Source organism: Pyrgilauda ruficollis, unplaced genomic scaffold (assembly GCF_017590135.1).
Source record: "Pyrgilauda ruficollis isolate IOZ18807 unplaced genomic scaffold, ASM1759013v1 scaffold65, whole genome shotgun sequence".
NCBI lineage: Eukaryota > Metazoa > Chordata > Aves > Passeriformes > Passeridae > Pyrgilauda > Pyrgilauda ruficollis.
In genome coordinates this window covers 167,391-190,873 of record NW_024528266.1, presented here as the reverse complement: position 1 = coordinate 190,873, position 23,483 = coordinate 167,391, and the positions used below count along the sequence as shown (strand labels likewise).

Below are 23,483 nucleotides of genomic sequence, written 5' to 3'. Positions count from 1 at the left end.
TCTGTTGAGTAATGATATTTAAAACTTACAAAACCAATTACCATGAAATTTGCCTGTAAATTGATATGACTGCATTTAACTGATGATTTTTCAGGCATGGTATTCCAGGCAGCAACCTCCCCACCTGACCAGCATTTAGATGAGGAAGCACTGGAAGAGCAGGAAACACCTGTGTCTTGGGGATGGGTTGTTGCTTCAACAAGAGCACTAGTTCCCTGTCCCAATACCAAACTGTGCCTTTTCACAGTTACAGCATAGAAAGACAGATGCTTAGTTCATTAACATAAGCCAAACTACTGGGTTTTCTTCCAGAACTGGCGTGATTCATATTGGCTCACAAAATCAGTGTTTGTTGACTGGATAAAAGATGTCAAAATATTTTCACACAAGAATGGATAGTCAATTATGTCTTCTTTCAAAATTTCACCATCTAATTTTGAAAGAAAACATTTCTCCACTTCTGTAAATAAACAGATGTTAGTAATATCATAATTAGTAAGTTCTACACTAGAAGCATCTCAACACTAGTGGATACCACAAAACAGTACAGAGAAGGTCTTATAACCACAGGATCCAGAAAGTCATAAAACAATCCCATCTATGATTTGGTATGGAGCACTCTGGTAAGCATAGTTGGCTCAGGTGGTTTGCAGTATTTTTGCCTTGTTGTAGCTTGTTTTCCAAATTGGGTTTTAAACCAAGAATACAATTAGTGAGGTAATTCCATTAGTACTGATTGCAATGCAATTCAAAATATTATTTTGAAATAAAATATTTTGAGAGTCTTCAGGATGCAGAGCCTCAGTTAAAACACGGATGCATGTACAGAAAATATACTAGTGAATGAAATGCACTTCACTTATTGGCAGGATACATATGATGAGAGCACACCTATAGATCTGCCAGAGTCAGAATGACAGCACAGGGCACTGGAGCTCTTGGGCTGGACCCTTCCTCAGTACAGACTCGTTATCACAGCCTGAGGATGCAGCACTTGATGCTCCTCATTCCTGATACTCCAGATGAGAATTTTTTGTTTGTTTCTATTCACTGTCAGTCAAGACACCAAGCTCCCTGCAGAGCAGTTTATTTCATCACTGTCAATTTGAAAGCTATTTACTTTCTCTTTTGTTAAGAGTAAACATCACTTGCAAAATTACAGCAGAAGAAGGCGTAACAAGAAATTCCTCAAACAATCCAGTCGGTATCAAAATCTTATTTGCAAAACACTTACTGCAAGTTATTAAATTGCAGGATATATTATAGCACTTGGAGTCACAGTATATAAACACCTATGAAAAAAAGAATGCGTCCCAAAAAGATCCTTATGTGAGAGATAAATACTGATGAGCAGACTATCTTGTAGAGGATTATAGACAACCTGCGGCACAGACAGAAGATCTCAAATTTCCTGGAGTGAAACTACACACTTTTCCTGTAAACTATATGATTTATTTTTGCTTGCCCACAGAACATCTGTAATTCCATTAAAGCATCTCGGAAGGCCACAAAACATACCCTAAAAAAAGCTGTTCATGATACAAAATACTAACATAAGTGGGAAGTTAGTGATGGTTTAATTTGGTTTATTTATAAAGTAAAACTAGTTTAAAAATATATTCATTCTTTGTTAATTTTTATATAGCCTTTACCTGTATACAGTTTATTTAAAAAAAGTCAAAACTAACAATAAAAATATAACTCTCCTTTCCATTGACTCTTTCCTTTTTTCCTTCTAAAAACCCAGAAATCAAACAACGTAAACCACAACATCTTTGTGACAGCCTAATTACTGACTTCTGCACCAGAGGTGCTGCAGAGAATACACCAATCTGCACAATACCCTTGAGTGTTAGATCCCTCTGCTAGGATTCCTCTGAATTATGTGAAAGATACACCAGATCTCACATTCATTACCAGACAGTTCCCTACTGGGTGCAAAATGAGAAGAGGATCATTGCTCAAATGTCACTCCCCACAAAGTCACTGTAGTAAATTCTTTCATCTGACTCAACAGGCACATATTTAAAATGACAGTCCTTGATTCAATTAATCCTCACAAGTAACTTTTACTTTGTTTTGGCATTTAAAACACACTACGTCTCTAAGGAAGCTAACAAGTCTATACTAGAAGATATGAGTCTTTGAAACTCAGGTTATCCTTGCTCCTCCCCAATTTCATTAGAGCTGAACCAACTCTAACATCATGAAACACCAAGGAAGACAATCTGAAAAACTAACATAATCAAGCTGATTTGAATTTTTTAACTGGAGCAAAATTACATCTTTACCAAGCAATTTGCTAGGGTTACTTTCAAAAGCAAAGCAAGCTCTGCATTAATTTGGAAACTGACCTCATGTTCCTAACACAAACATTTCTTTAAAGTAAATATGTTTATAGAATTATAGGGACTACAGAAAACATTTGTTGCTGTTCTCAAAGCCAATATGCATCTAAAAGTGTATCACTATCTTAGCAATGCCTTTTTTTACCAAAAATGCTGAAAAAAACAATCTAACATAAATGACATATTGAATATCACATTCCCTTCCAAACTATTCACTAAATACTGAGAAAGTGCTACAGGGCACAGAGAGGTCCCTAGATCACAGCCACAAAATCTCATTTGCCACATTAACAGAAAGACCAAAATTGCTACTTGAAAATGACTGAAATTCACGGTTATACTTCATTGGAAACTCTTTGTAACCCTTGCACTGCCCATGAGAGTTCCCTTTTTGTAACACCTGCTGTGTCATCTCCAGAATTGCTGACAGCTTCTTTCCATTTGCAAGAGATAAACACTGGAAGTAATAACCAGTAAAGACTCAGCAGCATTGCATGGATGCCACCTCAAAAATTAAGAAAATAAACAAGGAGTTTTAAGTATTTTCAGCATGCAAGAAGTCCCGTTTCTCTAACATTACAATACACAAACATGCTTAAATCCTTATCGATTTAAGTACATGATAATTTTTCAGAATGAGCACCAGTTTAGGAGAAGAGTTTGAAAAAAAATTACAGAAAATAGTCCAAAGCTGTACAACAACTACATTGTAACACTCATTATACTACTTCCCATGTAAAAGACAATTAAAACTTTTTAAGCTAATACATGAAAGCCCAGGGTGAAAGACTGACAAAAATCCCCAAACAAACAGATAAATGTTTCTAAATCCTATCCTCTGCTTAGACGGCACACTGGGCATCACTTTAGAATACTTAGGTATACTAAATGCAGGAAAAGTTATTCGTTTACTCTTGCAATCTGGACAGGCATACTACACAGAATAATCTGTATTAATAGAGAGATAGAAGGGGAAAAAAAACAAAAACAAACCAACAAAACTACTGAAATCATGAAAGAGCAGAAGGCCAAGTTCCGCTGCACCAGCACATGAGAAATTAGTGCTCACCACATTATTAACAACAACGACAGTGGCTTCATAGATTTCTGTAAGCAATCTGTATCTAAAATCCTTAATTTTTACATCCATGCATATCCTACTCACTGTATGCATGCACTGTATCAGATAAAGAAAATATGGGCAGCATTATGATTTTATCAAATCATAACAACTTATGCTGCAACTGTCAGTGCCCCATAACTCCATAAAATCACTTTAATCAGCACACACCACCTCAATAAATTATTTGATTACTTGGTACCTGAACAGCATGGTAAGGAGCAGAGGTTAAATCACTTAATGGCAGAGACTATCTACTCAGCTAGGAGCTAAGATACCACTAACACATTAGATTTAGCCTCTGCTTGTTGAGACAAAACTGCGTTTCCCAAAATTGTGATTTGATCCCACAAACGCTTACAAAGTAACCTCATAGTCTTTCCCTGGGTTTTGACTCATTTTTCCCAGTGGGAGTATTCTAGATGTTAGTATTAGATCATGTCAGAGATGGGAAAGTTTATAAAAATCCTGTGCTCAAAACATCTTGGGTGGAAGAGGGCAATTTTAGTCACCTACTGGGAAAGTCTATCGGAAAATACATGCTCAAGATACAAAGATCAGAAATGAAACCATGAGATTACGGTCTTTGGTTAGGTAAGAAAATTAAATATCCTCTTTAAGTATCCACTATTTGTTTTTGGTTTTTTTATTCCTTTAATTTTTTAGGAACCTACATATGTGATCAAGGCGGCCAGGAAAGACAAAGTTGGACCCAGACCATTCAACTTGTTAGGCTGACAGTGGAAACTACTTACAACAATAAGTGACACAGACCCCCAATAATGTCTTCTGATAGATGGAAAATATCAAGGCATCATATTCATGCAAGAGAAGAAAATTATTTTAAGATCAGAGATAGCAAAGGACCTAATTGGCTTCCTATTTCTTTTTACTTTATATTAAAGAACCAATCTCACATCAGTTCTAAACAGGGCTGTAGTGGGTTAAAAGGCATGCTGAGATTTTAAATTAACCTCATCTAAATTAACCTTGAAAAAGTTATTTTTGCTGTAGATTTTCTTTCTCCTTCTCATAATTGCTTCCAAGGTCTGATCAGGCTATTGAGTGTACCAAGTATTATAAAAAAAATAAATCTGTTTAATAAAAATTTTCTTTAGCAATAAAGCCTTCTTACTACCTATTTCTACACTGCTTGGATGATTAAGAAACAGTCAGAAATTATGTTCTCATTGTTTTGGGAAAATAGCAGAGTTTGTATGGACTAAGACTCACTAGGGAGGAGTACTTTCTGAAGGCTTTTTTTCTCAAAAAAAGATATTAACATTTTAATTTACAGAAGCACGCTGTGCTTTGCTACCAATTCTAATTTTCCTTGCAATATAAATAAAAATGCTGTGCTATCTTCAAATCTCTTTCTTTCATATTTCAAAACACTTGAAGTTAAACAGACATGGCATCCCCAAATTTATTTACTAAAAAAATTATCATTATCCACAATATGACCTTTTGTTCTTCTAAACCATGCTGCTGTTGCTAATAAATCAGTCCATACATTAGCTATAACTATATATTTCCTATGGAGTTTATTCTTTTACCATATGTTAGCAATACTGTACTCACATATACTTTTAGCCACAGCATAATCATGTTTAAGACAAATTACAGAAACTGAGTAGCTATTTAAAAAAAAAAAAAAAGTCTCACAGGAAGCACTGGATGTATCAAGTCAGGCTCCAAAGCCTGAGGTCACTTATAATTGAGCTTAAATCTGAGGTCTGTGATCCCCCTGATTTCAGTGGAGCTAGCTATGTGCCTTAGGCTAAATATACTCTTAATTCTCCACTGAGATTTCTCACAGCAAATTCTCAAAGCACCAAAAAATTCCTTTTCCCAAAGGAAAAACGTTTTTTCCAGAAATCATTGATACACTAGTAATGTTCTTCCCCAAAAACAGAGAACATGCATTTATACAAATGGGAGAAGACACAGAATAAATCTATAATGAACTCTGAAAAGACAGATCAAAGGGAAAAGTGGTAAATGTAAAACATGCTGAATCATCCTTCATATAGATAGGAAGTTGAATAGAACAGAAAATGTGATGATCTAAGCCCTGATGAAATATCAGCATTTCAAATATGTTTTTGCAGCACTAAGTATAGGGACAATTTATTCCCACACGTAATTAGAAAGTATTCTAATCTCCAAGGACTTCTGATGACTCCAGAATGTCTAAACTGTAATTTATAAATACAGCTAACCTTATTAAATAAACATGGTAATTCTATTCTGCATCTACAGTCTATTGGGGAGACAGAATTCTTTATTATTATAGATATAAAAATCCATCAAACTTATCTCAGCTGTCTGGACTTCCAAGCCTGAAAGCAAGCAAAACTCACTATCTTTTACCTACAGTTTCAAATATTACTGTTACCTGAATAAACTTAACTGAAATCAAGCATTAATCAAAGACTGAAAATATACAAAATATAGAGGTTGTCAGCATCCCACTCCTCAATATGAGATTCAGACAAGATTGTACAGCAGAAAAAAGCCCATCAAACACAATTATTTAACAGAAAGCAAACAGAATTAGGTCAAGAGAAGGACTAAAGATGAAAAAGTAATGGGGTTTTTTTGCATGACAACTCCAAAATGAGCTGAATTTGCAAAAGTAGTAACTGATTTTATAAAGCTGCAATAGTAATAAATCCAAGTGCCATCTAAGGTAACATAGGCTCCTGCATATTTCACAAAAGTACAAAAAGCTTGGCAGGTAAGAAAGGAAAAGATGCGTTAAATGCGACTATGGAAGGAGAAGCAAAACAACCTCACTTCTAGTTAAGAAGAAAGTGACACAACTGGAAGTGTCTTTTTTTACCTACAGTTTGAAAATGTGGGAAATATAAATTCTCCCACTGAAACAAAGTGCAGTCTTTCCTGTCATCTCCTCCAGCCTTGCTGCCAATCCTTTGTGACCCATCTAGCGCATACCACCGAGATGATTCAACAGCTCATTATTCCTATATTCCGAGGGAAAACAGCCTCCAGAGTTTTTCTTGCAGATGAGGTAAGAGAGCAGGCTGTTGTGAAATTAGATATACCAGCTAACAAAGGTCTCTATCACTCCTTCCTCGGTGTCTGCCATGGGGATGAGGGGGAGCAGCACGTGCAGGAGGAACACACTTGTTCCACAGAGCCCCTGCTCATGGCCCCTTGCAGCCTGAAAAACACAAACCACCTGTGTTTCTTTCAACCTCTTGATTTGTTTTCAGAAGAGAGGGACTACTACTTCTGGGAGAGTTTGAAAAATTCTTTTAAGCTGCTTGTCATATATCATTCTGAATGAAGTTGAGAGAAACTTCATTCCAAAACATATTATTTTTCCCAGAAGCTAAAGGTGAGATTTTTCCATACCAGTTTCCTTCTTACCTCTCTTGATTTCTTTTCCCCTTTCTGCCTACCCCTACTCTTCACTACTGTGGAAGCCCAGGGCACCAGGAATATTTCTTTGCTTGCTCTGGGGTGTCCTGACCCCCAGGGGAGCACTGACTTTGACTGTCATTCATGGAGAAAGTTTCCTAGACTTCAAGATAGACTAGAATCCACAAAAGTGTGAAACAGGTTGCAGAGAGTAGTGTAGGTGTATCACTTGCTGAGAAATTTAGGTTTTGGGATTTTTAGTATGTTGTAGATGGAAGCAAGATGGAGGGCACAGGGTGTCATCCTGGGTTTCTTCTTCATGCTTCTTCTTCCTTCTTCTTCATGGGTTTGGGTGGCATTTTGTAACTGGGCAGAAAAGTTCCATATTGCAGCTCTTTGGGATCAGTTATTGGGTTAAAAGGGAAAATAATCTAGGTGTCAGTTCTTAATTGGATAGTTTAGTCTTGAAAGACCTTGTAACAGGAGATTGTTAGCCATTTTGTGCCTTCTAATGAAAGGCTGCCAAACTCACAGTAGTGAGACTGTTTTACTGATAAGAAATAATAAACACCTGAGCCTGAACATGAAACTACCATCTCGAGTGCCTTCAATCCAGACCCAGAGAAACCAATATACTACCTGTGTTAACTCAGTGTCAAAGGATCACAGAGTGGGTTTCCACAAAAATTCAGTGCAAGGCAACGGCTTTTGCCTGGTCAACCTTGTCCACCAGCCAAACCCACTCCTTGCTGATGGTCAATGACACAGCCAACAGCCTCTCCATGTAACTCCACACAGCTCTGCTCAGCCCATCTGTGAATACAAGTCTGCTGTATTTGCAGACTGAGGGGTTTGATTGAATATGCTCAGAACTAGAAGCTATTTACATTTAATCCAGCACATGCTGACAATAAGATGGTTAAGCAATGTATTTATGTCATTCTAGCTTAAACCCCATAATTTGCCAGTACATCACATCGGTAATGTTATATTAAGGAGCATAAAGAGTATTTTTTCCTGAACCCCCAATCCTGCAAAAATCTCCAAATGAGTCAAACAAATTAAAGATTAAGATGGGAAGAAAGCAATGAAATTGAACTTCAGAAATAGAGTTATTTCCTGTTTTATTAAAGAAGAAAATGTATTAGAAATACAGAGACTTGTCAAAACTATTTTCTGTGAAATTAACAGCTTTGGGAAGAAGCACAAAAATAATATTACAACACAGCTGTGCTTTCATTTTATCTACTTCCTGATTTTCAATCTTCAAATAAGTATATTTTTACAGTAAATAGTTTTTTTTATTAAGAAAAACCTCTGTAAGAAAAAAATTGGTCAAGTCAGGAATATCTTCAACAGGTTAATCAAGATGCCTGGGCTTTTGTCAGTCAGCAAAATCAATTCATTATAACAATAAAAGCTTACTACCAACATTTTCTTTTTCATAACAGTTTCTCAGGCCCTAGGGCCTCTCTGGTTTCCTTAGTCTTTGCAAAGACATTGCTGCAGTCCTTTTTTCCTAAAACATATGTGAACTGTGTTTGAAGAGCTGGGAACACTTAGAAAGTGAGAGAAAATGAGCACATTATCCATCCTGCAACCAAAGGCACTACACTTATTTACCGTCAATTTGCTGTTTCATTTCTCAGATTCAGCAGTTACTGTGTTACAAACAAGCATCACTAGCAAAAGCTGGATGTAAGGAATTAAAGCATTTTAAACATTGAAACAGCTCAGAGGAATGCCTTTGGTCTGTCAGGTGTTTCACATTTGTGTACATGCTAGTCCTTAGGTACAGACATTTCTACAAAGGCTATTTTAAGCACATGCACACAGAGGAGTGTAGGCTGAGGAATGCTGCATGGGGCCAGTGTCTCCAGTTATCAACTTTCCACAGCCACTTTTTAGTCTATGGTTCAGCAACTTCTCAAATATCCAACTCATAAATGCTTAGTCCTTTGTCAAAACAAAACAAACCAACAAAAAGAAACAAACAAACAAAAAAAATTACAGGGATACCCACAGATTCCGTAACACTGCAGTTTGTAATAACGTTTTGCGCATGACTTGCCCTTTGCAGATCTGTGCATATACGTGTTACCCATCCTGCAACAGAACACCTATTTTTTGTTTTTAGAAGTATATTTGGAATACTTCCCACTGCAAACACACTCCCCTTTAAATCTTAACTGGAAACAGACTTTATCTCCTAAAGACACCACAACATACAAAAATAGGAGGGAAAAAGAGCCCCCAAACCCGGTAACACTGTTTTTATCCTTGGGAGGCACAAGGCACATTGTCCTTTGATGAAGCTACTGGAGCAGTGGCAAGCAAACCTTCCTTTGACAAACTTTCATTGTCAAGGTGTTTCATACAGGAAGAGCTGCATGGAAGAATTTTGAGAATTGGAATGTGATAAGGAGATTGCTGGGCATTATTCACTTTGGGTCAGATGGACTATTCCTAAAATAAGCCTAACTACAGAACGTTCAACTGGAAAATTTCTTCAAGGTTACCTTTCATAGTTTATCTCAAATTGTTCCCTTGGCAAAGAAAGGTGTACAATGTCCTTCTTCCTTCTAGCAGAAAACTACCTTGGCTATACAAACCAAAACCACAGCTTTCTTCTAGGACTTGCCGAGAGGACAAAACATTTTCATGTCTCAAGAAGACCCTGTACCCCCAACCAAACTGCAAAGCATTTGCTACCTATTGATCCCCCCTCCTAAAGTTGAACCCAGGCTGTAATAAATCTCAGGATTTACTACCTGCACAGCATTTATTTCTGAATTCCTTCCCCCTCAAGAGAAGTTGGAGGTTAAGACACAAATGAAATTCAACAAAATCCAAACAGTATGAAGGATTTGACAGAACACTCAGAGGGATGAAAGAGGGAACAACAGACTCTCTCATCACCAGAGATTCAGGTAAAGACATACAAAAATAAATTCACCTAATATTTTCAAACACTACAGCAGATTTGAACCAATCTTTGAGTAATGAAGGACTTTGCAAAGATTTTTAAAGTAATTTAGATTTGAGCCCAGGCTTTAGTTGATTAGCATGATAAGCTTTTGCAATATTTTTTCCTCTTGTTTCTACAAAGAAAGTTGTGGCTTGCTTTGGCATATTTTCTGCAGAAGGAAATAAAAAAATTATAGGAGCAGTAACAGTAGCAGATAGACCAGCAACAGCAATGGCACTGTCTGCTCCACTTCCTGGAATGACACATGAAGAGGCACAAACCAGAACATAATTGGCCTCTAAAGACTGAAATGACTCTAGTTACTACTGCAGCTCCATCCCATTGGTATCATGAGTATCTCTCAGCCTTTAATGCCAAACCCCCATGACTACTGGAGTACCACTTATGTACTAGAAGCAAATTAAGTGACGAGCCCATGGTAACGCTGGAAATCGGCATCAGAGAATCCAGCTCAACCCAGGAGACCCACACTCAAGTTTTAACTATCAGACTACTATTTCTTTCTTTACCTAAGAGTGAAGCTATAATGATCCCTAAGATAAGTATTTCCAAAGGTCAAAAGGCATGAGTAACTCACATACAGTTTCAGTCTGACCTTGAAGTAGGATCATTGTAGAAGTTGTATGGAAGGAGCAAATCGGTTTTTTATATAAACAGAGTTGTGGCTGTTCTGTAAAACAATTATAAGCTCATAATTGTTTCTCTTACTCCCTAAATCTCTCACAAAAGTATGAATACAGGCCATACTCCTCCAAAGTTTTCATCACATCTTCATTTTAGCAAGACATCCAGTCCAGATCTTTGTAAATTTATAAAGCAGGAGAGAAAAGCAGTATTTGGCACCCTACCTAAACTTTGTCATCTAGAAGTGTAGATTTGCTTTAAATAGGACACTATGCTTTGATTTTTTCATTATGTTTATTATTGCATTTATTTTCTGCCTGCAGATATTATAAAAGATGATGTTTCATCTCAATGTATGTAAAAAATCAAAGGAATGAAGAAAAGCAATCCACCTAATTTAATTACTGTCCTGGTTCTTTCAGTAAATGATGGTTGAGCATACCAATATGAATAAGGATTTGTAACTAAATGTCACACTATAATTATGAAAAAGCAAGAAATTGAGATACGGACTCTGAATCTAATTGTTCTATGATAGCCATACAAATGCATCTCACTCAAAAGTATTCTTGAATGACCCTGAAGTTCACAACTGTGCTCTTTTGCACCTCTTGTTCATTAATGAAAAAATCTCTTGGTATGTAAATTATGGGATGCTCTGTGATACGGCTCCTCTTAAGTGAGTAGGATTTACAAGTACACATCACTAATAAAATTTTTAAGTCAGACAGGAATCTAACATACATACACATTTGAATATATCAGTCCTTCACCACTCTTCACACCAAAACAAAGAGCTAAAAATACCAGCTTCCTCAGGAAACAGCATTTTCCTTGATCCACTCAGAACACACAGCACAGGCACATTATCTATATCCCAGATACGTTTTAAACTTATTCTGAGGAAAGCATAACTAGAAGCTAGTCTTACATGCCGCCTCATCAACTAGGTTTGGTTACAACTCAACTTTTAAAGTAAAATACACTAAAAGAGATTTAGGATAAAGTTAACTAGGTAGCAGTTAATTTGGTAGCAGTTCTAGGTTGTGTTTTATTTTTCTCAATTAAAATAGGTTTGCACCATTCATTTACATAAATAAGGGAACAGAAACAGAGCTCTCAATCCAGTATTTCTTTTCCAGAACATGGATCAGGATGCTGGAAGACTAACCTTGTATTAGCCTATAATTTCTAACTAGTTCCATTACAATTTAATACTAACTTCACTATTTCTTCTTCTCCTTACTCTCAGCAGTTTACACTTCCAGAGTCCTAAGGCAGACCTAGCCACAAGTGTGCAATGGTTACTTGCAACTAACACAAGTATGTTCTTTTTATTTGATACTGCCACACATACTTTCACTTGCAAACCCTGAAAAATGCCTTTCCTCCATGCTCAGTACACTTTCAGAAGTTATACACCCTGGTTAGAAAAGTTTAGAAGATGCCAAGTTTTATTTCATTCCCTGGAAACCTTAAGTTATTCCATTACTGGGCAATATTTATTAAACAATGCTTCAGGGGAAAATGTGCAGCTTAGTAGAATAGGTCATTCTGAAAATATATAAAAAGCCCTGTTATAACTTTTTCTAGATATATGGAAACTAGTGGCATGCAACTTTCCACTCAATACTTCAAATCCATGTTGGAATTCAGACATATGTGTGAAATCCGGCTGGCCACAGTTGTGGCTCATGATGTGGCTCTTCACCACAAGAAGTTCGATGGAGGAATTGCAGGCATTAATTCAGCAAGATGTTTTCTCTTGCAAAACTGAAAACTAACATGAACTTTACCTTTTAATTGGTGCTAGGATATCTGTATAGTGGTATAATTAAAGTAGTGAAGTCACATATCACTTTGTGGTTTTTTCATTATTAGTACTGCTTACTTTTTCATTACGTTATTATCCAAAATTTGTAGTGACAGGGCAAGATGCTAGTTAGCTAAATACTCTTAAACCTGCTCTTGGGCGGAGACACAGAGTTCTCTATTACTTTACTGTCACAATCTTTATTGTGTTCAAAACCTTTAAGTATAAACCAAACTGATATTACGCATTCCAAACAGAAATCTAAAGAAAAGCTGCTCTAGTTTAGTCTGATCTGTAACACATACAACTCTAAAAGATGGCATTTGGCAATGACAAGGGTTTCAGAAGTGCTCAAGGAGCTGAGTGTCCAGTTCCAATTAAAAATCAAAATAGGTCATTTGTTTGCAAATGCAGAAACATAATCTGCTGCCAACAACACATTCGTGAGCAAAGCACTACATTCAAATTACTTAAGTATTTCTGCTCTAGTTCTAAGCAACTTTTTGATAAAAATGCATAGTTAGGGTCTTTTTTTCCTATTATCTATTGAAAAGCAAATTAAAAGCTTTGAAAAATTTGCTTTCCTTCCACTGAAAAACTCCTGGTCAAAAATAAAAAAAAACACCAAAAGACTAAAGGAGTTTCATCACAACTCAGCACTCCTACTGCCTACTAAAAATTAATAAAAATAATTAATACATGGAATTAATAAGACACAGGAGGAACTCCAAACTCATCACAGAATTTTCACACAGTTTGTTCAACACATTCAAAATACCTTCAGCAACTACCTAATTAATATCACTGGGTCATTACACTAACAATTTAGTTTGGCTGGGTACTGATGGCAGTTGATCTGCAGAGTAGCTGGATTTAAAAGAAATACAATACAAACGCCAGACTTTTGCTTCCTAAAAAAACAAGTACACAGTGCTTTTGTTGGTGAGGCAGCTAATATCTAATGTAAGGATGTTACTAAAAGACCATATTCGGATATAATGAATTATCCTAATTTGATATTCACATAAAGTATTTTTGTGTATCCACCTCAAAACCCTTTCTGCCTTCCCCTCAGTCTGCAAGACCCATGCTGTAATGTGGCATTTCATTCGTAAACCTTGAGTAAGAACCAAAACAGAATTAAGAACACACTTGAAATGCTTCGAACACACACAGTCTTAACTTAGGTTTGATCAAAATGTATTCCATCTCTGAAAGTGTTTGGTTTTTTTAAGAGCTAAATAATATTTTGATGGATTTTGATGGATTATAAAGTTTCGTATTCATATAAAATTTCATATTTCCACTTTTTATTCCCAGCAAATAAATAATTTCATTTCTGAAATATGCTGGGTGAAGTAACTGTACTTCAGTATCCACTGGGTCACAGCTTTTCAGCTGAGGCTGGGGCATTTAATCCAAAACAGCTAAAGCACCAGCCAAAGACAAATCTCTCCTAAAAAATTTTAGCAAGCTACATTATTCAAAACTATTCAGCAAGCATTCCAGCAGCAACATGATGGATGCACAGGCCAGCATGGGTACACAGCTAATCAATATCACACCCATGAATAGTCACTGCATAGTGTGGAGCCTGATGGGGAAGAGACAGGAACACGTGCTTAATATTCAGCACCAGGAGCCGTCCCTCAACTTTCAGCCAGACCACTCGCTGCAAATCCCAGCTACACACACACATCTTAGTAAGAGGATGCAGGGCACCTGTTTTATGCTACCCATGGCAAATACTTAAGGAATTACCAAGCCCTTGGATAGCTGTGCTTTTGTGAGCTTTCAGAAGAAAAAAAACTGCAGTCCTGATTTAATGACAACACCGACCACATAAAACCACTTAGTTTTCAATAGGCTATGGCACAACACCAGCACACAACTCATGCACATTAATGTGCATTACTTGAAAAAACTCCCCACTGCTTGTATCACTGAATATAAAGGTCTTCCTCATTCATTTCACTAATCAATACTCAGAATCAAATACATCATGTTTCACAAGGGAAAAAGAAAATGAATGAAGTTAAATTAATGCTGTCACTTTCTATAAACCTGCAATGATTTCCCACTATAGAAACCACTGACTTCATTATTTTACAACCGGAAATCAAAGCTGCAGCATACTTTAAGAGTTTAATTTACTCAGATTTATAAAAAGACACCCTCAAGACTCATCACGTATGTCATATTATACTTCATTTTAAGCATTCCATCTGAAGATCGGTATGCAAAACTCTCAGCAAATCACATTAATGTTTTGAATTTGTATGCATTAGTGCTCTGCATTCACCAAGTACTATATAAATATTATTTTATTACATTTCAAAGCAATTGTGTTAGGCAGGATAATAAAATGTCTCTGTCTTACATCCTTTGTCTCAACAACATAGCCTTTAAAACAGAAGCAAAAGTAGTAAATTAAAGCAGTAAACACACAGAGAGAAAGTCGGAAGTGAGGGAATTCCAGACTTCTAAAGCTGTGCTAAGACCAGCAAAGCACAGACATTTATGTCCAAAGTAGAAGCATCTGCCTGAGGTTGCAGGTGTCTCCTTATCTTCTGTTGTATGGTTAGAGAAAAAGTTAGGGACATTTTTTAATTTGCTAATTCGGTAGTACTCAAAAGGATTTATAGCACCTTTTTTCAGGAACCTCATTTCATGGGGATGCTGCTGGAGGGCAACCAGATCATTAGGGAAAAGCTGAGGGGACAGAACAAGAGCACAAGCAAAAAATGAGTTGAAGTAATAAATAAATAAATAAAAAGCTCCATAAACAACAAAAGAGGTTACAGATCTTTGTCGCTTTCTCCTTTCTATTTCTATATTTTAATTAACACAGTATACCACTTTCTGGAACACCTCCTTTCCTACCAACTAGCTTGTAGATCCTCCTGAAACCTCCCTAATAGAGAATTCTCCCAGAAATCTTTCCAACATAATCTTATTTTCTATTCATAAATGGTCACTAAAACAATGGTAGATTAATGCAATACAATTATTTTTGTTAAATTAGTATTATAATGTAAGCTTTAGCACAACGTTGGAGACAGATCGTCATACTAACAAATAGTGTTCTTTAAAACTACAGCAGCTAAAAGCAGAAATTATTGTAAATCATGTATTAACTAAGAAATCTCTAAAAAACTGGAGTTCCTAATGGCATATAAGAGAATTTCTCAATTTGCCATTAATCAGTTCATCAACAGTGTTTATTAACTGGGGCAGGACCCTTCGGAATTGCTAGGTCTAAATGACACAGCTTGATGTACACAGCCTCCTCATCAAGGCATTATTTTTGATATTCAAGTTAGAAATATGATGTTAGCCCTTGTGTTCATGTAATTTATCATTAGAAATTTTCATAGCCTTTTAAAGAACAGTTATTCCTAGCTATTCCTTAGTTATCCCTCTGTAACAAATGAAGAAAAAACTGAATAATTTTCCAATTATACCTCTTTATATGAACGGAGCTTCTCTTGGAAGATTTCTCCCCATAGTAATTCCCTACAGAACTGTTCATCAAAAGCAAAATGGAACAGGTGAATGGCAATAGAGCTACAGGACTGGTGGCTTTAACCAAATAAATGCTGTATCAGTACATAGAACATCAACAGGATTTTCACTGTACTACAAATAGTCACAGTACTGCTAATACTTTTGACTTCCAGAAAAGCATAATTTTTATGTTTCCATTCAAAAAGCAGCATTTTGTGCAATACTTTTATACTCATGAACACCTTTATTTTGATAACAGACTAAGAACACATGCATTAACTCTTAGTTGACTTCAGTATAACACACGTGTGAATGTCAGCTACACAGATGCCCTGCAAATATTAGAGAGACATGAGGAACTTGTCAGGAAGGTAAAAAAATACTGTAATAAAATGGATTAAATATGTAAAGCTGACATAATATAGGGCTGAATCTTCTGTAGAAGAGACAGCACATCTGTCTAACCTCTGACTAAAGGAGGCTCACAAATCTGTATGCCTGCAACTGTCCTGACTGAATTTTACTGAAGCGGGCCATAGGCAAACTCGCAAGCCCACAGTTTTAAAGTCGTCTTCACAAAGAGTTCAACAAATCTGCAACTGGCAAAAATTACAGAAAATCATCTACTTTTCAGGCCAGTCACATACCTGAAGCATTAAACAGTCCTATGGTTTAATTCAAATTCCATTAGAATAGTATGTTCTGCAGTAACAGTACTTGCTCATCCTCCACGTGCAATCTGCTGTCTTCTTGTTTCTGAAGCAGTCAGAATTAAAAATCTTTTAAAAAACATACATTACCTCCCAATTACATGACATGAACAGAGCTTTTATGTGCATGCCCAGAAATATGATCAATTTCAATCAGATGAATTTATGAAAGTGTAAAGCTCTGCATTAAATTAACTGTATGTCTTTAACGTGATCATTTGATCCTTTCTGTATTCTGGTGCCTATAAAAAAATTGCATAAAAAATATTTGATAATGTAATTTAACTGAAAAAGTTTAGAAGAATTCTATTTAGGTATGAATAGAGATACCTCTTGGAAAAAAACAAGCAAACCCAGAAGTGAAAACAGAGAACGGACTGACTTGGAATTACTGAAAAAAATTTTTGAAAATTCTTAAATCCTAGAAGTTGGCCTCAACAAAGGAATCAGAAAAGGAATTTGTTAAAAGTGTTTAAATATCAGTATCTAGTTCAAGGTTTTTATGCACTTCAGTGGTATTCAAATGCTAAGTCACTAAAAATCAAGCACACTGCTTCAATATCTTAATGCAAATTAAGGTGATGACTTACAACCACATGAACCATTTTGGGCCAGATCATCAAGCAAAATAAAGACATCAGCTTTTTTTGGTGAAATTGAGTCAACTCCATACTGTGGCTCTACCCTTCCAAATCTTTCTTCCAAGTGAGTGACTTTAAAAAAACAGTGACAGCTAGGGAAATGCTAAATTTTTTGCAGCTAGATTCACCACCAAACAAATACAACCAAAGAACAAATATTACTAAAATAAACACATTTGTGTTTAAAGACAGTGTGCATACTGCAGTTTGTGTCTCCACTTTATTGCTCAGAATAGAAATGGTAACCATTCTTCAGAGGACAATGTAGATCTCGGTTTTAAAAGCATCTCATTTGCTCTGGATAATGAGCCAAGAGCAGGAAGATTATGTGTCATACCACATCTCCATCTTAATTACCTCTCTATCAAGTATGTCGCTCAGACATTATTATTTTAGCTGCTCTAGAAGCTGCTACAAAATCTTTGTAGTCATATACTGGACATAACTTTTATTTCACTGTAACTTAGTGCTTTGTGAAAAAAAGAAGGAAAACAAAGGTCAGGCCAAGTGCAACACATCAGGGAAGTTTATTTATGGAAAACAGTTCTGCCAGTTAACTCCTTTCCAACCAGTCCAGGGAATAAGTAAGTCTGAACCCCATATGACTTCTTATAAAACTCAATGTTTGTTTCTGAAGCTTTTTGAAACCACATTGCTTTACCCATCATTCAACTTTCTGTAAACAGTTAATAGCACTATTCAGAATGGGCTAGAAAAGTCCTTTTCTGTGCAGTTCATTTATTGCATCCCAGCTTCCAACAAATTAGAAAACTATGATCATGAACATATTACTGCTGCAACCTTCTATACTCCCTACCGAAGCAAACAGAACAGATGTTTCATCCCATAAGTAGATATGCAAACAGGTTTAAAAGCACGGCACAATGGTCAAACAGAATTATCACAGAGATAATTCAGATATGCTCACAGAACAATCAAACACAGAAAATATCAAACAGCACCACAATCCAAGCAGTTTATCTGCAACCATTGCTAAATTTGCATCTAAGAAGGAACCAGAACTGAAGACGGTCCACACCAGCCAGCACATGTCCCAAAAACCCCACTTCCACATGAGTCTGCAAGAATGTGCACTGTAGGCAACTATGTGGGAGAAACTGGGATCAGGGAACAGTAGGTAAAAGAGAAGGTGAGAATTCCTCAGGGTTAAACTCATGGCACTGTCAGAATAGGGCATCACAGCAGAGTACAAACCCAGAACTCTAACTGGGATCAAGCACAAGTCTCACACTGGTTTGAAGACTCTCCAAACCCTGCTGAGACGAGCAGGACTTCTACTGACAGACAAGGTCCTGCTGTCCCATATCCCAGCAAAGGAAATATCTTTTCACAGGTCCCACAACTTACCTTGCATAATCCTATTATGAAATAGTAGTAAACACAGTATATAGCAATAGTTTATTGCTATTAATCAAGGCAGTGCAACAAGGCTTTAACCAAACATGAGTGAAACCATCAAGTTACACTCATGTTTCCAGCCAAACCTTCTTTATTTCAAAAATATTATTCTGGCACACACAAAATGTGATCACAATTATTCCACCAATGCTCTTTTGTTAAGTGCCTGGGGAAGGCAGCAGTCATTTTAAGTATTTAGAAAAACAGACAGATCTGCCCTTGGTACTGTAATTCTGTAGCTGTAAAAATCACTTCCATTTCATAACTGACCATACGAAATCCAAGTGCTGTGTAAACAGCATTTTTCTGATTAATTACAAACACATTTGGAAATAGCTCTAAAAAAAGATTACCACTCTCCTACTTCCAAGAAAATTACTCCTTTTTATTTCCAAATAATTGTACTGAACATATTTGCTTTTTATTCCTAGAATAACATAACCCCACTGATGACAGACAGCATTTATCTGACTTACCAGAACGCTGCTGATGTTGCTCTTCCAGGAACTCCAAGTCAAGCATTAGGTCATCTTCATCCAACTCACAAGAACCCAAGTTATTCAAAACATCCTAGAATAGATTAAAAAAAAAAAAAAAAGAAAGAAAAGCAGCATTAGAAGCATTTAGACAGATAATTTAGCCAAATTGCACTAAATGATTTCCAATCAGATCTGAAAAACATGTTTAAGAAGGAGCTAAAGAAAATTTTTCTGTTAACATTAGACCAGTGAGAAATGGTCTGAAACAGCTGTCTAACCTGAGATGTGTTTGTCACCCTTGTCTTTTTAGAGGATCTCAAATAGTTTTTTTAAAAAACTCAGAAGTACAAGTAATACCATCTACCTTTTTTTTTTTTTACAGTTTGTGATGGTTTTGTGCCTTTGCAAGTTTAATCATAACTTTTTATGAATAATAAAAATGTTATTTTTAGCACAACATAAAAGTATCAGTGCATGTTTTTTTATTAAATTTTGGAATTCTGAGCACTGCCTGCCCTTACCAATACACTTTGAAGAGAGACTTACTGTTGTATTTATCAAAAGGATAAAGAGTTGCAAATTTAGCATAAACAGGAAATTCAGGCATGAATTATCAACTTGTCAATTTTTAAGTACTTATGTGAGTGGCAAAGGCTTATATAGACAGAGAAGAAACCTGCTTCTTAAGTGTAGCTGCTTAGGTCCCCATTACCATTTGTTTGCCGTGTCTTAACCACAGACAGATAAGGCATGTTTACAGACAGGGATAATAATTCTCCACCTTCTTCCCATATGTATTTTATTTTATGGTAATTTCTTTTGATGAGGTAATACATTGATTTTCTCCACAGTCACCAACACCTAACCAAAGCTAATACAATGCCTTCTCCAGCTGGTATTTTGTTTGCTGATCAACAAGCAATATTGCAGGGCTCAATTTTTTAGTCCATCCAAAGGCAAGTAAATCATTAGACGCTGCATGGGATGGATGCTGGCACCCTGTGTACTGCACATGCTCCCAACATTAATGTAACATAACAAATCAGAGTGAAAGAGGTCAGGTTATCTTCCCAAACCATTGAACTCTCTGGGAGATCACTGCATAGCAATCTGCTGTATAGAAAGCAGAGAAATATGACAGTAGTATACGTTAAACTAGTTAAAGCCCTTCTTGACTTCAGTTCCAATCGTATTTTTTTTTAGGTTCCTTCTAATTCTTTAAAGTATTTTCCCACCGCAATAGATGCCATCTTTTATTCCTACTCACCACTTGCACCTATTTAACCCTCTGGAGAACTTATTTCTTCAAATGCTGTTTTCTACTCTTTCACAAACAACATACAGGCAGCACAAGGACTTCTTCTTGCATTCTTTTCCTGACTTACCATCAGCACAAGAAACCTCTTACAAGACACAGAAGCCACTGCTAATGCTATTACTAGATTTTTGCTCCCTTTTTAAATGTAGATGCTATTATGCACTCAAAGCTTAATCAAATGGTATATTAAACTCAGACAAAGCATAACATACTTTGTTTATATATTGCTTTTTCCGTGTACCAAATAATTTGATGAAAACATCCAGAAGAACAATCCCTGCAATTTTTAAGCAACAGCTAAAAGTTTTTCATGCCAGTAGAGGCAAAAGGTAAAAAGGTTGGAGTACACAGGTTTGTTCTTTACCTTAAAATTACTGTCTATACTGTAGTTGACCAACTGAATCCACATTGATATTAATGCTCAGCATCCTTTGATAAGCTACACTAGCAAGGTGCAATGATTTCATCTTAATTGAGCATCGCCTACATCTTGTGCAGTAATTTATGTGTGATCTGAAATCCAGGGAGATTGCCTGCAAAAACATAGTGACTCACAGCCTTCATCAAGAAACAAATTCCATTTGATTTGGAATTAAACACAAACAGAACCACAATTTTCTAAACTGAAGAGCTGAAAAACCATGTAAGAGGCACCAAAAGAAAAAAAGGTTATATTCAACTCTCCACCTGCTTATTACTGCTTTTCAGGAAGATCTTCACCGCCTGAGTAATGCTCTGAGTGGAAGCAAACCATGCTCCATCTATCCTCTCTGTTCTGCAAGGCTGATGTCATCCTGCTCCACATAGCAACACCTCTTCTCATCCACCTGAGCTGAGGGTTCCCAGCTGCCCTCCCAAAGCACCTGTGACCCCTTTTGCCTTCCCTTTCCTACAGCCTCTTCAATTGCACCATCAACAGCAGGCAAGCTGAAGTGACAAAGCATAGCACCCCTGGGTTTATTCTTTCATAAGTACCTCCTCCAGGCAAAGAGTCTCCCCCTCTGCTCCCAGGAGTTCACTTGCTCTTTATAAAGAACAAATCACAGGACTGGGACCAAACAAATTAGAGCAGCTACCGTCCGTCATGGCAAGAACAGGGGCTTGACAGGGCTGCTCCACTTCCAAGGATGTCAGTGATGGCAGTCTAGCTGATTCCCTGCTCTGATGGCCCACCTGTGAGCAGAGCTTTTCCATGGACACAAACCAAAAATGAACTCACAAATGCATAAAAGCCTACCCAAGCAGAGAGCATTAGTTAGATTCCCAGGGCATTTCAAACTAAGTAATACTTTCTGAAAACATATAACTAGAAAAAAAACCAGAGCCAAGCTCTCAGAATGACCCGACTAATGTCACACCACAGTTCAGCGATACCGCTGCGAGTGCACACCAACATCCTCCACCCCTCTGCCTCCTCACCAGGATTCATTATTCCTTTGTTGCTATGATAATTAGCAAAAATTGTAATTTCCTTTAACGTTTAATATCTCTTGACCCTTTGCCCATTCTTCCCCTCATCATTGCCATGGCAGTCTTTGAAGAATAACACAATTAAATATTAAAAAAAAATAAAATAAGGAGAGATCGAGCCCTAAAGAGCATTCCAAATGAGTAGTTTCAAGGCTTTGCTACATAAAGGAAAATAAATTAATTCTCCCATCAAAGTCTCAAACAACCATTTGTTGTCTGTTTAGGGTGGCATAACTTTTATTTATTTTAGGAGGCAAACCATTTAGTTAAGGCATAACCTTGCAGCAAAAAGCTCCTTATTGACCCTGTAATAGCCCTTCAGAAGCCTTAAGACATACTTCCTACTTCCAGGGTATGCTTGACTTCTACTATAATTTTGACTTTATAATAGACTCAAAATCAACATGACAGTGGTTTTTTTTTTCCTTTTTCACATGCTTTTTCCTTCTAGTCTATCTGGAAGTTGATCATAACCTGTGAGAAGAGCACATGAACACAATCCATCATTTGCCCACATATCTAAGATTTTCCTGGTCAACACAGCCTGCAACCAGTTTAAACACTAATAAATTCAGTTTGCCAACCATACCTTCCACCTCTGAGCTGGACTACCACTGTTATTTTAAGAAGTTTCTATACACACAAGAATTCAGCAGCAATACTTCAAACATTATTCAATACTTCAAATGTTCAATAAGTACAAACTGAGCCTAAACAGCAGCAGTTCATACAATGGCTCAGGATGTGTTTGATAACCAATAATAGCTGTAAGCAGAACAGGATGCTCATCTAAGGATATTTCAAGGCATCAGTAACTTCTTATTAACATTTTCATATTTAAAATTCTTTCAGCAACCACAAGAAGTACAAACGGCTATTTTCATCCAACTGGGTATCTTACACAGGGCTCACTGAATTCCATGGTACTCAACTTAGTCTGGCCCTAGTTACAACTTCCTTAACATTCTTAAGTAATATGACCTATGAACAGCTTTAGTACCAAAAAATACCCCATGGTTTGCACATCTATAGTTCAGAAACAGTTAAAACTTTTTAGTGATAGAGATGTACCAGGCCCACAGTTCCCCCAGCCATTAAGTTTACTCAGGCTTGTTCAAGATTTCCTTCCTACACCTTAGTACCCCTCCATATCTCCTTTCTCTCTTCCCAGTTTCCCTTCCTAAGAACAGCAAATGAAAAGAAATCTAGTGCATAACACATGAATTTTAGTCCCCTTCCACTTTGCTATTCTAAGTCCCCTACTTAGAATAGCAAAGTATTTAATTATTTTTATACCTGTTCAGTTCAGAGGACAATACTACAACTGAGTCTGGAATAAATAACAGCAGCTTTAGCAGTAAATATATATAAAATGCCTAAGATAACTGATCTCAAATCTCCACTGGGCTTTAAATAATAAAAATCTTTATGAAGGCTTCTTTACTATGTTTTTTTTTTTCTAATTATTATTCCAAACAACTAACTTAAGCATATAAATACCTAGTCAAATTACTGCTTATGGAATTACAGTATAGTCCTTTAAAAACTGACTACTCTGCTTTTTAAAAATGGCAATAAAACACGCATATAAATATGTAAATACACTACTGTATATTATTTTGTTAAGCAATATAATTCAATTTCACATGGACCGAGCA

The 23,483-nt window shown here is 36.5% G+C and overlaps 1 protein-coding gene across 1 annotated transcript in view; it reads right to left on the bottom strand.

The window, feature by feature from the left end:
- Nucleotides 1–23,483, bottom strand: part of CCSER1 (coiled-coil serine rich protein 1) — a 382,235-nt gene that overhangs the window by 247,903 nt on the left and 110,849 nt on the right. The window contains exon 4 of the mRNA XM_041484265.1: nucleotides 19,035–19,128. Within this exon, the coding sequence (XP_041340199.1) occupies nucleotides 19,035–19,128 (94 nt within the window). The remainder of the gene's footprint in view (nucleotides 1–19,034; nucleotides 19,129–23,483) is intronic.